General features: G+C 39.5%; 1 protein-coding gene across 2 annotated transcripts in view; it reads right to left on the bottom strand.

Annotated features, from left to right (window-relative positions):
- Positions 1-13,456, bottom strand: part of WDHD1 (WD repeat and HMG-box DNA binding protein 1) — a 68,535-nt gene that overhangs the window by 45,128 nt on the left and 9,951 nt on the right. Inside the window, exons 2-6 of one of the 2 annotated variants that reach the window (XM_053595307.1) lie at positions 10,894-11,005; positions 7,763-7,914; positions 6,580-6,691; positions 6,349-6,399; positions 4,734-4,829 (exon numbers count right to left, since the gene is read on the bottom strand). In XM_053595307.1, coding sequence (XP_053451282.1) covers positions 4,734-4,829; positions 6,349-6,399; positions 6,580-6,691; positions 7,763-7,914; positions 10,894-11,005 — 523 coding nt within the window. The remainder of the gene's footprint in view (positions 1-4,733; positions 4,830-6,348; positions 6,400-6,579; positions 6,692-7,762; positions 7,915-10,893; positions 11,006-13,456) is intronic. The other variant, XM_053595308.1, reaches the window with a different exon arrangement.

The following is a 13,456-nucleotide window of genomic DNA, read 5'->3' as shown; positions in this document are numbered from 1 at the left end:
TAACTGGGACTACAGGTGCCCACCAAAACACCTGGCTATTTTTAGAGATGGGCTCTCACTCTTGCTTAGGCTGGTCTCAAACTCCTGAGCTTAAACAATCCATCTGCCTCGGCCTCCCAGAGTGCTGCCTTGGCCTCCCAGAGTGCTAGGAGTTCAGGTGTGAACCCTCATGCCCTGCCACAATTATCACTTTATTGTAAAATGTACACTCTTAAAAGTTTACATGACACAAAAGGGTATATATTCAAAGTCTCCTTCCCACCCCTAAACCCTATTTCTATTGCGCAATGACAAACGTAAGTATAGACTATATAAGAATGCATATGTACATATATACACAAGAACACACCCCTACTTTTTAAACTAATGAATAGTAGCATCCTATCTATGCCTACTGTTCTACAGCTTGATGTCTTTTTCTTAACAATGTATCTTGAAGATTATTCCATACAAAGACATACAGATATACTCATTCTAAAGGTTCAGAAATACCATAGAAATACTGGATGTCTGTATACAGAAATACACTTTCAGAAATACCACAATTTATTGAACCAGCTTACTATAAATGAATATTTATGACCTTTACAGTTTTTTACTATCACAAATAGTAGTGCAACATTTCAATATACATACTTATGAATATACATAAATATACATACATATACAACATTTCAATATACAACTGAAGGAAATCTAGTGTGCATGTATAAATATGCTTACAGGGGCTCGGCACCCATAGCACAGTGGTTACAGCGCCAGCCACATATACTGAGGCTGGCGGCTTCAAACCCAGCCCAGGCCAGCTAAGTAACAATGACAACTGCAACAGAAAAACAGCCGGGTGTTATGGCAGGCACCTGTAGTCCCATCTACTTGGACAGTTGAGCCACAGAATTGCTTAAGCCCAAGAGTTTGAGGTTGCTGTGAGCTGTGATACCACAGCACTCTACCAAGGATGACACAGTGAGACTCTGTCTAAAAAAAAAAAAAAAATGCTTATAGGATGTATGCCTAGTGCTTAGGCCCTCAGTCACTTATTCTTATAAAAACTGGCGAACCCTCTTCTACACAGCATATGATCAAACCTGATCACCAACTATCTCTGATAAATGAGAACAGGCCATCATTACAGTTTCAATTTGTATTTCTTTTTTTTGGGGGGCCAGGGCTGGGTTTAAACCCGCCACCTCTGGCATATGGGACTGGGGCCCTACTCCTTGAGCCACAGGCGCCACCCCTCAATTTGTATTTCTTTTGATATGAAATGCTGCATACATCCTCATGTTTAAAAGCCAACCATACAATCTTTTTCTACTCATGTCTTTGACCATAGCTCTACTACGTTTTTGTATATTAAGGAAATTAGCTCTTTGTTTCTTTTACAATTAACATTAAAGGCTTTACCAGCGGTCCCCAGGTTACAAACGAGATAGGCTTTGTAGGTTTATTCTTAAGTTAAATTTGTATGTAAGTTGAAACAGATACATTTACTTATTATCTATTAACAGTCTCCATTTGAGTTGTACGGAAGTCCAATGTTTGCAATGAGGGGACTGTCTGTATTTTATTTCACTACATTTTCTATATTGCTATTGTTTGTATATAAAATTGTTATTGAATTTGTCTGTTAATTTTGCTTCTAGCTAGCTTACTGAATTTTCTTACTAGTCCTTATAGTTGTCTCCCTCTTCTGATTTTCTTGGGATTTCCTTGTATACATGAGCATTCCATTTGCGAACAATAAACACACTTGTTCCTTTCAAACTCTGCATGCCTTTCTCTTATATAACTGTATGGCTTAGCACCTTCAAAATGTTAAACGCTAATGGTGGGAGTGTACATAACAATATTGTTTTCATTATGTTTTCTAGCCTTTGCTAAGCAGGATTAATCACTTTGATGTGAATCTAAATAGACCTCACACAAAGATCTCTACCTGCAAATGGCACAGATTTGCTATCAATGTTGACTGTCAGATATTTAAAATCTTCAGTGCACAGATACCCTTGGTTATTTTGCTCTTTATCCTAAAATAAAATCACATTTATTTTAGAGGTTGAAAACACTGGAGCTATTAATTAATGCAATTTATCCATTGCCTTGCCTAGTGACTTTTGAGAGTTTGTTTAGAAGAATGTATTTCCATGTGACTAGATCAGTTGGGATCATTTAGGAAAACAAAATTACACTAAGTATTTCAGCAGAAGTGACTTGGTATATGGAAATTGTTACCAGGTTGGAGGGCTAAAAGAGCAAAAAGAGAACCCTGAGATAACACAGAGACAATAATGTCAGCAAACTGCTATCACAGGGAGGAGCAAAAGAGACAAGTGTGAGTAATCAGAACCTTAGAGAGGGACTGTGTCACACTGGACTCAGACTTCTGAGAAGGGGCATTGACTATCTGCAGCTGGTACCTCTGAGAGGACACAAAGGCTATGTTAACCAGTTTGATGCAAATATTTCAAATTGTATATAAAACCAGCACATTGTACCCCATGATTTCATTAATGTACACAGCTATGATTTAATAAAAAAAAAAACAATATGGTTTTCAGAATCATTCCATTCAGCATGAATGTAAAGAAAAATATAAAATTAATTCATTTATGTAAAATATACACTTCAAAGGAAATCTTTAAAAAGTTGAAATATTTCTTGTACACCAATAACAGTCAAGATGAGAAGCTAATTAAGGACACAACTCCCTTCACCATAGTCTCAAAGAAAATGAAATACCTAGGAATATACCTAACTAAGGAGGTGAAGGACCTCTATAAAGAAAACTATGAAATCCTCAGAAAGGAAATAGCAGAGGATATTAACAAATGGAAGAATATACCATGCTCATGGATGGGAAGAATCAACATTGTTAAAATGTCTATACTTCCCAAAGCAATCTACCTATTCAATGCCATTCCTATCAAAATACCAACATCGTACTTTCAAGATTTGGAAAAAATGATTCTGCGTTTTGTATGGAACCGGAAAAAACCCCGTATAGCTAAGGCAGTTCTCTGTAACAAAAATAAAGCTGGGGGCATCAGCGTACCAGATTTTAGTCTGTACTACAAAGCCATAGTGCTCAAGACAGCATGGTACTGGCACAAAAACAGAGACATAGACACTTGGAATCGAATGGAAAACCAAGAAATGAAACTAACATTTTACAACCACCTAATCTTTGATAAACCAAACAACAACATACCTTGGGGGAAAGACTCCCTATTCAATAAATGGTGTTGGGAGAACTGGATGTCTACATGTAAAAGACTGAAACTGGACCCACACCTTTCCCCACTCACAAAAATTGATTCAAGATGGATAAAGGACTTAAACTTAAGGCATGAAACAATAAAAATCCTCCAAGAAAGCATAGGAAAAACACTGGAAGATATTGGCCTGGGGAAAGACTTCATGAAGAAGACTGCCATGGCAATTGCAACAACAACAAAAATAAACAAATGGGACTTCATTAAACTGAAAAGCTTCTGTACAGCTAAGGAGACAATAACCAAAGCAAAGAGACAACCTACACAATGGGAAAGGATATTTGCATATTTTCAATCCGACAAAAGCTTGATAACTAGGATCTATAGAGAACTCAAATTAATCCACATGAAAAAAGCCAACAATCCCTTATATCAATGGGCAAGAGACATGAATAGAACTTTCTCTAAAGACGACAGACGAATGGCTAACAAACACATGAAAAAATGTTCATCATCTCTATATATTAGAGAAATGCAAATCAAAACAACCCTGAGATATCATCTAACCCCAGTGAGAATGGCCCACATCACAAAATCTCAAAACTGCAGATGCTGGCATGGATGTGGAGAGAAGGGAACACTTTTACACTGCTGGTGGGACTGCAAACTAGTACAACCTTTCTGGAAGGAAGTATGGAGAAACCTCAAAGCACTCAAGCTAGACCTCCCATTTGATCCTGCAGTCCCATTACTGAGCATCTACCCAGAAGGAAAGAAATCCTTTTATCATAAGGACACTTGTACTAGACTGTTTATTGCAGCTCAATTTACAATCGCCAAAATGTGGAAACAGCCTAAATGCCCACCAACCCAGGAATGGATTAACAAGCTGTGGTATATATATACCATGGAATACCATTCAGCCATTAAAAAAAATGGAGACTTCACATCCTTTTTATTAACCTGGATGGACGTGGAAGACATTATTCTTAGTAAAGCATCACAAGAATGGAGAAGCATGAATCCTATGTACTCAATTTTGATATGAGGACAATTAATGACAATTATGGTTATGGGGGGGGGAACAGAAAGAGGGAAGGAGGGAGGTGGGTGGGGCCGTGGTGTGTGTCACACTTTATGGGGGCAAGACATGATTGCAAGAGGGACTTTACCTAACAATTGCAATCAGTGTAACCTGGCTTATTGTACCCTCAATGAATCCCCAACAATAAAAAAAAAAAGTTGAAATATTTCTTATATCATTTCAGTATTAATCATTTGGCTTGGGGTTCTAAAATTTATAATCCAAATGAAACAACAAATTAAAATTGGGTGGCGCCTGTGGCTCAAAGGGTTAGGGTGCCGGCCCCATATGCCGGAGGTGGCGGGTTCAAACCCAGCCCCGGACGAAAACTGCAAAAAAAAAAAAAATTACAATTAAAAAACTACTCTTACCTTCAAAGTTGGCAAGGAGTGGAATAAGTAATTTAAACAAAGGTTGAAAAATTAGTCACTTACCTTCCCATTTTTTGGCTGCCAAGCAAGTCTGCAGATTGATTTTGCATTTGTCACATCGTTGCATTTTTGCAGCAGTGGCCAACTGACAGCACATGTCTGATTTTTTAAAAAGAAAATTTATTTCCTTTTATGAAAACTCTTCCTGAAAATACATGCAGAACTGAATACACTTAATAGGTGGTCTCTTCAAACTGATATATATTTCAGAAAAAAACAACTTAATGCACTTTAATTTGATTATAAATAATACCTGATTTACCTAAATTGCTTTAAGTCTTTCAGAGCTATGAACAGTATAATCTTATAATTAAGTAAGAATACTTCCTGCGCAAAATAAGCAACCATCCTCAAGTGAATGAACACACACAAACAAAAAGCCACGTTAAGATCTTAAAACATCGGGGTGGGAAGAAAAAAAAAGGAAAGGAAAAAGAGAAGAAAAAAACAATCTTAAAACATCAACAAAAACAAATAAAACTTTAAAGGTCTACTAGTAAATATTAAGGAGTCAAAGTTAGTCCTTCTAAATAGCTCAAGAATAAGAAGCAGCAGCTGTGGCCACTGAGGCACATCTGTGCAGGGTCATTCTCCTCGTCAGCCACGTTGTCCCTACAGATGCCAAGCTCTCTCTTTTTTTTTTTTTTTTTTTTTTTTTTTATTTTTGGCCAGGGCTGGGCTTGAACCCGCCACTTCCGGCATATGGGACCGGCGCCCCACCCGTTGAGCCACAGGCGCCGCCCAGATGCCAAGCTCTCTTTGATTGCTTCAGGAAAACCTAACTGTTCCCTCTGCCAACTGGAGAGTACTTTCCTTCATAGCTCCTTTAAAACCTTTATCAGTGGTCAGCACCTGTGGCTGAAAGGAGTAGGGCGCCAGCCCCATATACCAGAGGTGGCAGGTTCAGACCCAGCCCCAGCCCCAACCCCAGCAAAAAATGCAAAAAAAAAACCCTTTATCAGGCTAAGTTTAAGCAAGTTATATGTAAGGCTTTCCAAATCAAGTGTAGCCAATGCTTTATTTTATTTTTGTATCCTCAACAGCTAACACAAGGCCCCTACATGCCACTTATCTTGTAAATATGTAATAATTGAATTCAGTGGCTTGATTCACAAAACTTAAAAAATAAAATATAAATCTAAGTGGCGCCTGTGGCTCAGTGAACAGGGCACCAGCCCCATATACCGATGGCGGTGGGTTCAAACCCAGCCCCAGCCAGACTGCAACAAAAAAATAGCCAGGCGTTGTGGCAGGCGCCTGTAGTCCCAGCTACTGGGGAGGCTGAGGCAAGAGAATCACCTACACCCAGGAGTCAGAGGTTGCTGTGAGCTGTGATGTCATGACACTCTACCAAGGGTGATAAAGTGAGACTCTGTCTCTAAAAAAAAATAAATAAAATATAAATCTATCATTCCCTTGTGATTGGGTACAAAAGCCTTCAATGTATTTTCTTTTGCATTAGACTACTGTGGAACTTGATTATAAAAATATTTAAATGCTACATTTACACAAAGAACTCTAAATAAAACAATTATTAATTTGGCTCAATAACCCAATATGTTAACACCCAATACATGATGGAAATTAACAGAAGTTTTTAGTTTAAATTGACGTTTACCTGATCTGAAATTTGCCACACCCTGACAGATCCATCACAGCTAGCTGACGCCTGCAGGAATTAAATAATAGATTCTCATAATACTGTAATTCATGGAAATACCACATAGAAACTAGTTCAACTGATTAAATCAAATAGCCTTTTATCGACTGGGAGAAATTGTCTGCTACCTCTCTTAAAGTTTATTAAACATACTCCGGAAAAACACAGAGAGAGGGAAGTAATAATTACCAGAAAGATGTCCTCTGGATCAAAGGAAAGGCTCAGAACAGGGGCGTCGTGTCCTCTCAGTGTTGTCTGTTGGCTGCTATCTGTCACATCCACAATTTTGACTAGAAAATCACTAGGAGCCACAGGAGTGACACACATGAATAAGTGCCAGTATAAAAGCCTCTCTCCTAAAAGCTTTCAACCATAAACTCAAAGTCACAAAAGTAAATGCTATAATTTATAGTAACACAAAATTTGGAACCCAAATTTAATAACTTATCTTTTAGTTTTGCCCTACTAAAGGTGCTGAAAACCCAAGATTTCCCATATGTTACAATACAAATACTTCCTAAACAGTTTCTTCAGTTGCATCGTAAGCTTCTCTTACTTATTAATTACAGCCGCACCATTTTAAAAAGAATCATGACCTTCATTTTATCTCAGCAATTATATTTTTTCCTATGACAAGCATCAAGGGAAACTAAAAATTCTAGTTGTACAGCTCAAAGTCTAATAACTTTTTTTCATTTTGAGACAAGTTTCACTGTGCCCTGGGTAGAGCACCATGGCACAGTGCTCACAGCCACAGCAACTTCAAACTCCTGGGCTCAAGTGATCCTCTTGTCTCAGCCTCATAAGTAGCTGGGACTACAGGTGCCCACAATGCCTGGCTATAAAATAATTTGTAAAACTACTGTGTCAAGCTATCTTTTGAGCACTTATTGAATATGCCATCTGGAAAACAATATATTTCAGTTGAAAAGGAAGTACAAGTACGTCTTCAAAAACTTTTACTAGGGCTCAGCGCCCATAGCTCAGTGGATAGGGCACCAGCCACATACACTAGAGCTGGCAGGTTCAAACTCGGCCAGGGCCTGCTAAACAATGACAACTATAACAAAAAAATAGCCAGGTGTTGTGGCGGGCACCTGTAGTCCCAGCTACTTGGGAGGCTGAGGCAAGAGAATTGTTTAAGCCCAAGAGTTTGAGGTTGCTGTGAACTGTGACGCCATGGCACTCCACCGAGGGCAATAGTTAGATTCTGTCTCAAAACAAACAAAAAAACTTTTTACTAGATAAAAAGGCTTGAACATAAAAATGAAACAACAAAATCAAGAGACAGCGTTCTGAAAATATTAGCCTGAAATAAAAGAAGGAGGCCTTTTTTGTTCTAACATTTTTTTCCAATGTCAGAGAGCCTTACCCAGATCCAGCAGCAATCCTAGTGCCATCTACATTAAAGACCACGTGGTTTGCATTTGTGGTGAAGCGAGTCAGTATGCCATCTGGAACTCCTTCAGGGAAAGTGTGGACTTGAATAGTATTATTAGAAACTGCAGTGACCAATTTTCCATTCTACAAGAAAAATAAAGAAACACTGGCAAAACAAATCCAGATTAACTGGGAATCTCTCCACAGTTAAAAATCCAGGGAAAAAACTACTTCATGTCAAGAGAAAAATTATCACTCAATGTACCACTTTCTTGAAACGTACATTAGGAAGAAAAAAGGAATGTTTCATTGCTGGCTTTAGAAAACTTAATTTTTTACCTTTACTAGACATCTTTTAGCCTCTGATTTTTCTTTTATTTCTGGTAAGAAAAGCATAATTAAACAGTATTTTTATGGACCCCAAGTATCATAAAAACAAAGGAGATGGGCGGTGCCTGTGGCTCAAAGGGGTAGGGCGCTGGCCCCATATGCCTGAGGTGGCAGGTCCAAACCCAGCCCTGGAACTGCAAAAAATAAAAATAAAAAAAAAAGGAGACTACAGAGACTTTTTTTTTCCCATTTGAACCCACCAGCCCCAGTGTATATGGCCAGCGCCCTACCCACTGAGCTACGGGTGCCATCCTACAAAGACTTTTTCAGAGAAAAAACACAGCTAGTTTTGAGGCAAGAGGGCACTGGAAGGCACAGCGACTACAGTGTGGTCCTGTGTTTCCACAATAAAATCATCCTATGTCTTTTTGTAAGGTGAAGTCCAAACGCAGAAACCACGGCAGACTGGAGCGATATGTCTACAAGGCAAGGAATATGGAGCATTGCCACCACTACCAGAACCTAGAACACAGGAATAGAAGATTCTCCCTCAGAGCTCAGGAAAAGTCAACTTTACTGATCCCTAGAATTCACTTATTGTAAACTAAGTCCTAATACTGGGATTAGCAAGGTTTTTCATCCTTGCCAATCCTACAGAAAAAAAAAAAAATACCCAATGGCATTTGACTCAACTGCTTATTAGTGAGATTTAAGCTCATATTTAATGTATGTTGGTCATTTATGTTTTTTCTTCTAGAAATATATTTTCCATTATATATGATCACTTGAAAAAGAGTATCTAAATTATCTAATTACCATCTCAACTACCTTAAATGAGCCTGGTTTAGAAAAAATATGAATCCCACAGAAAGATTTTTTCCAAATACTCAAGTTAAAAGTCATCACAAATAGGGCGGTGCCTGTGGCTCAAAAGAGTAGGGCGCCCCCGTATGCCAGAGGTGGTGGGTTCAAACCCAGCCCCAGCTAAAAAAAAAAAAAAAGTCATCACAAATAAAGAGCTCAGGCTGGGCACGGGGGCCTCATGCCTGTCATCCCAACACTCTGGGAGCTGAGGCAGGTGTTTTGCCTGAGTTCAGAAGTTCCAGACCAGCCTGAACAAGAGTGAGACCCCATCTCTATTAAAAACAGAAAAACTAGAGAAAAACGTCTCTATTAAAAAAGCGTGGTGGTGGACACGTGTATTCCCAGCTACCGGGGAGGCTCAAGCAAGAGGATAGCTCAAGCTCAGGAGTTTGAGGTCGCCATGAGCAACAACCTGCCACAGCCATGTGCCCAGAGTAACAGAGTGGAGACTGTCTCAAAAAAAAAAAAAAAAAAAAAAAAAATTCCCCTATCTGCTTCACACAAAATGTCAGAAACATGGGAAATATGAACGTATATTGGGAAAGTTAATGAAACACTTTTTTTCTACAATTTTTTCTGTTATCTTTAGTGAATATCTTAAGTCTGTTTTATGCTACTGTAACAAAACACCACAGACTATGTAATCTATAATGAACAGAAATTTACTGGCTCATGATTGTGGAGGCCTGGAGGTAAAAAATCAAGAGGCCAACACACAGAGAGGGCCTTTTTGTGTCATCCCATCAGATATGGGCAAAGACAGGGCGAGAGAGAGAGAGAGCAAGAGGACCGAACTCCCCCTTTCATAAGGAACCCACTCCTGAGATAATGGTATCAATCCACTCAAAAGGCCAGAGAGGCCAGGGTCCTCATGGCCTAATCACCCCACACTAGGCCTCACCTCCCAACATTTTTACATTCGGGATTAAGTTTCCAACACATGTATTTTTTTTATTTTAATTTTTTGAGACACTGTCACTCTGTCACCCTGGGTAGAGTGCTGTGGTATCATCACTGCACTGGTGTCATCATAGCTAACAGCAACCTCAAACTCCTGAACTCAGGTGATCTTCTGCCTCAGTCTCGTGAGTAGCTGGGACTATAGATCCTTGCCACCACATCTGGCTAATTTTTTCTATTTTTAGCAGAGACGAGGTTTCATCGTGCTCAGGCTGGTCTGGAACTCCTGACCTGGAGCAATCCTCCCACTTTGGCCTCTCAGAGTGCTAGGATTAAAGGTGTAAACCACAATGCCAGGCCTCTAACATATGCTTTTGGGGGGCACATTCAAACCATAGTGAGATAAAAAAACACCACTGAGATACCCCTCAAAGGAAAAAAGGGAGAATTTAAATGTTTCTTTAAAAAGTATAATTTTCTCAAATATATTTAAATTGGCTCACCATTAATGCCCATTAAGCATCTTTTTTTTTTCTTTTGAGACAGAGTCTTACTCTGTTGCCCAGGCTAGAATGTGGTGGCATCAACCACAGCTCACAGCATCCTCCAATTCCTGGGCTCAAGTGATCCTCCTGTCTTGTCTCCCAAGTAGCTAGGACTACAGGTGCCCACCCCCCAGCTAAGTTTGCTATCTTTAGCAGAGACGGAAACTCCCTCTTGCTCATGCTGATATTAAACTCCTGAGCTCAAGTGATCCTCCCACCCTGGCCTTCCAGAGTGCTGGGATTACAGGCATGAGCATGAGCCTCTGAACCCAGCCTCCATTAATCACTTTTAATAAACCATTCAGAGTTTATCTCTGAAAACTGTGGGTATTTACAGCATTTTTGTATGTTTTAAAATATAATTTCATAAGAGAAACAAAAATATACGTCTATATTTAAAACTTCCATATAAGTATTTTTCACCCAAGCATAAAAATTACATGGCAGGATCATGTCCAATCAAGTGGCATAACTGTTTTACTACCTTCAAAGCACATGAATATGCTTTCTCTCCAACGTTAATGGACTTAGGGTCATCGTCATCTAAGTCCTCCCAAATCCTCACATCGCCATCACTTCCACAAGTCACAATACAACTGTGAAGGAAACACACATATTAAAAAGTTACCTAGTTTCAAGCCCATTAACTTTTCTGTAATGCTACCTTTATATTTATCATTTTTTAATGAAATCAAAGCATCACCCATTATTTTTTCTCATTTATTTTTATTTTTTTTTCTTTTTGAGACAGAGCCTCAAGCTTTCCCCCTAAGTAGAGTGCCATGGCATCACAGCTCACAGCAACCTCTAACTCACGGGCTCAAGCGATTCTCCTGCCTCCACCTCCCAAGTAGCTGGGATTACAGGCGCCCACCACAACACCCAGCTATTTTTTGTTTTTGTTTTTTTTGGTTGCAGCCGTCATTGTTGTTGGGTGGGCCAGGGCTGGATTCGAACCCGCCAGCTCAGGTGTATGTGGATGGCACCTTAGCGGCTTGAGCCAAGGCGCCAAGCCTATTTTTTCTCATTTTATACACGTAAACCTCAATAACAAAGACTGCTAATTCCTATTCTGTAAAACAAAAGGTGAGTTTAACACTCTTTACAGTTCATTCTTGGCATAAAATTATCTACTTGGAATAATTAAGAAAGATAAGTGCGTAATTTCTGTAACAGCAAAGGCCATGTATACCTTGCTCACCACTGTATCCTTAGCACCAATCTCTGACACAGAAACCTTAATAGATGTTTATTGAATAAACAGATGGATGGATGAGCTCTATCAAAAAGTGACAATTCAAATGGATGTCTACATCTGTCATAACTTGTTTTAAACTTCTCATCTTCCAACTGCTTTATTCATTTAGTCTGTGTCCTAACTAGATACATACAAAAAAGCAAATAAAAATACAAAACGTATATAATACAATACAAAAACAATATATGGTAAATGGCAAAAAACAAGCCACATAAAGAACTGCCAATGTTCAAACGGAAGGATTAATTCCCACCTGTTCATGAATGTACACTGGGAAGCCACAGAACAAACAAGACCGAATACGTGAGACTGGTGATGGCGACAGTTCCCAGCAGGAAATCAGCTGAGCTATGACGTTAGTAAGGCCTGGGGACACTAAGGCAACAGACACTCCAGCAAGAGATAAGGAGATCAGGACTGGGGTCCTCCTATTTAGGATCATCTCCATGGAGGAGTTCTACTGCCTTCTACAGGAAGGAGACAGGAGGACCACAGGTCCCAGTTTGCCTAGGATACTCCTAGTTTATGCTTCCAGTTGGTTTAGCATTTGTCCTGGATTTTTCCTTTTAAAGTATTTTAGTATCAGATGCATTGAAATGGGCTGGAATGGGTTTGGCAGATCTTTTCTTTGCACTCCCAGCTTCTGCCATGGTCATGTTCAGTAGTGCAACACACACGTCTCACTTAACACAGCCGGCCTTCACATATTTAACACAGGGTTAAATATGAAAAATGACTGATGATACCCCAGCTCCCCTTTTCCAATCCCCTCCTTCTTTTTTTAAGACAGTCTCACTCTGTCATCCCAGCTAGAGTGCAGTAGGGTCATCATAGCTCACTACAACCTCAAACTCCTGGACTCAAGTGATCCTCCTGCCTCAGCTTCCCAAGGAGCATGTGCTGGCTCGGCGCCTGTAACACAGGGGTTACGGCGCCAGCCACATGCACCAGGGCTGGTAGGTTTGAACCCAGTCTGGAGCCAGCTAAACAACAACAACAAATAACAGCCAGGCGTTGTGGCGGGCACCTGTATTCCTAGCTACTTGGGAGGCTGAGGCAAGAGAACCGCTTAAGTCTGTGAGTCTGAGGTTGCTGTGAGCTGTGAGCCACAGCATTCTACCCAGGGCAACAGCTTGAGACTCTGTCTCAAAAAAAAGAAAAGAAAGAAAAAGAAAATAGTCAGGTGTTGTGGTGGGCGCCTATAGTGCCAGCTACTCAGAGGCTGAGGCAAGAGAATCGCTTGAGCCCGAGAGTTTGAGGTTGCTGTGAGCTGTAATGCCATGGCACTCTACTGAGGGTGACATAATGAGACTCTGTCTCAAAAAAAAAAATCTAAGTACTAAATTTCTGCTTTTCAGGAAAATTGGTAATGAGTATAACTTGAACAGAGTGTTAGTTGACATTTACCCTGGAGTTGTAGTGATAACACCAACCACAGGAAATTAGAAGATGAAAAACTCCTGAAGAAGTGTATATAGAAGTAGACGCTCAGAACTTTCTGAAGTAATGGAAATGGCCTAGGTCCAGTGCTGAGCAACTGAAATGTGGCTAATGTAACTGAGGAACTGAATTTTTCATTTAGTTAATTCTTGCTAATTTAAATATAAATAGCTACATATGGCTAGTAGTTACTGATTTGGACAATGAAGCACTAAAACAAATATCAGTTGTTCCAAACTAATTTTGCTCATTTTTCATTCCAAGTTTTCTACTACAAACATAAAAAGTAACTTAATATGTTTTATCAATTAGTAAAAGAACTTATCATTAACAGCAATTAAATGATACT

The sequence above is a fragment of the Nycticebus coucang genome, chromosome 6 (genome assembly GCF_027406575.1).
Source record: "Nycticebus coucang isolate mNycCou1 chromosome 6, mNycCou1.pri, whole genome shotgun sequence".
In the NCBI taxonomy this organism is placed as follows: Eukaryota; Metazoa; Chordata; class Mammalia; order Primates; family Lorisidae; genus Nycticebus; species Nycticebus coucang.
The sequence above is the reverse complement of the archived record's forward strand: the minus strand, read 5'-3'. Positions and strand labels throughout refer to the sequence as shown.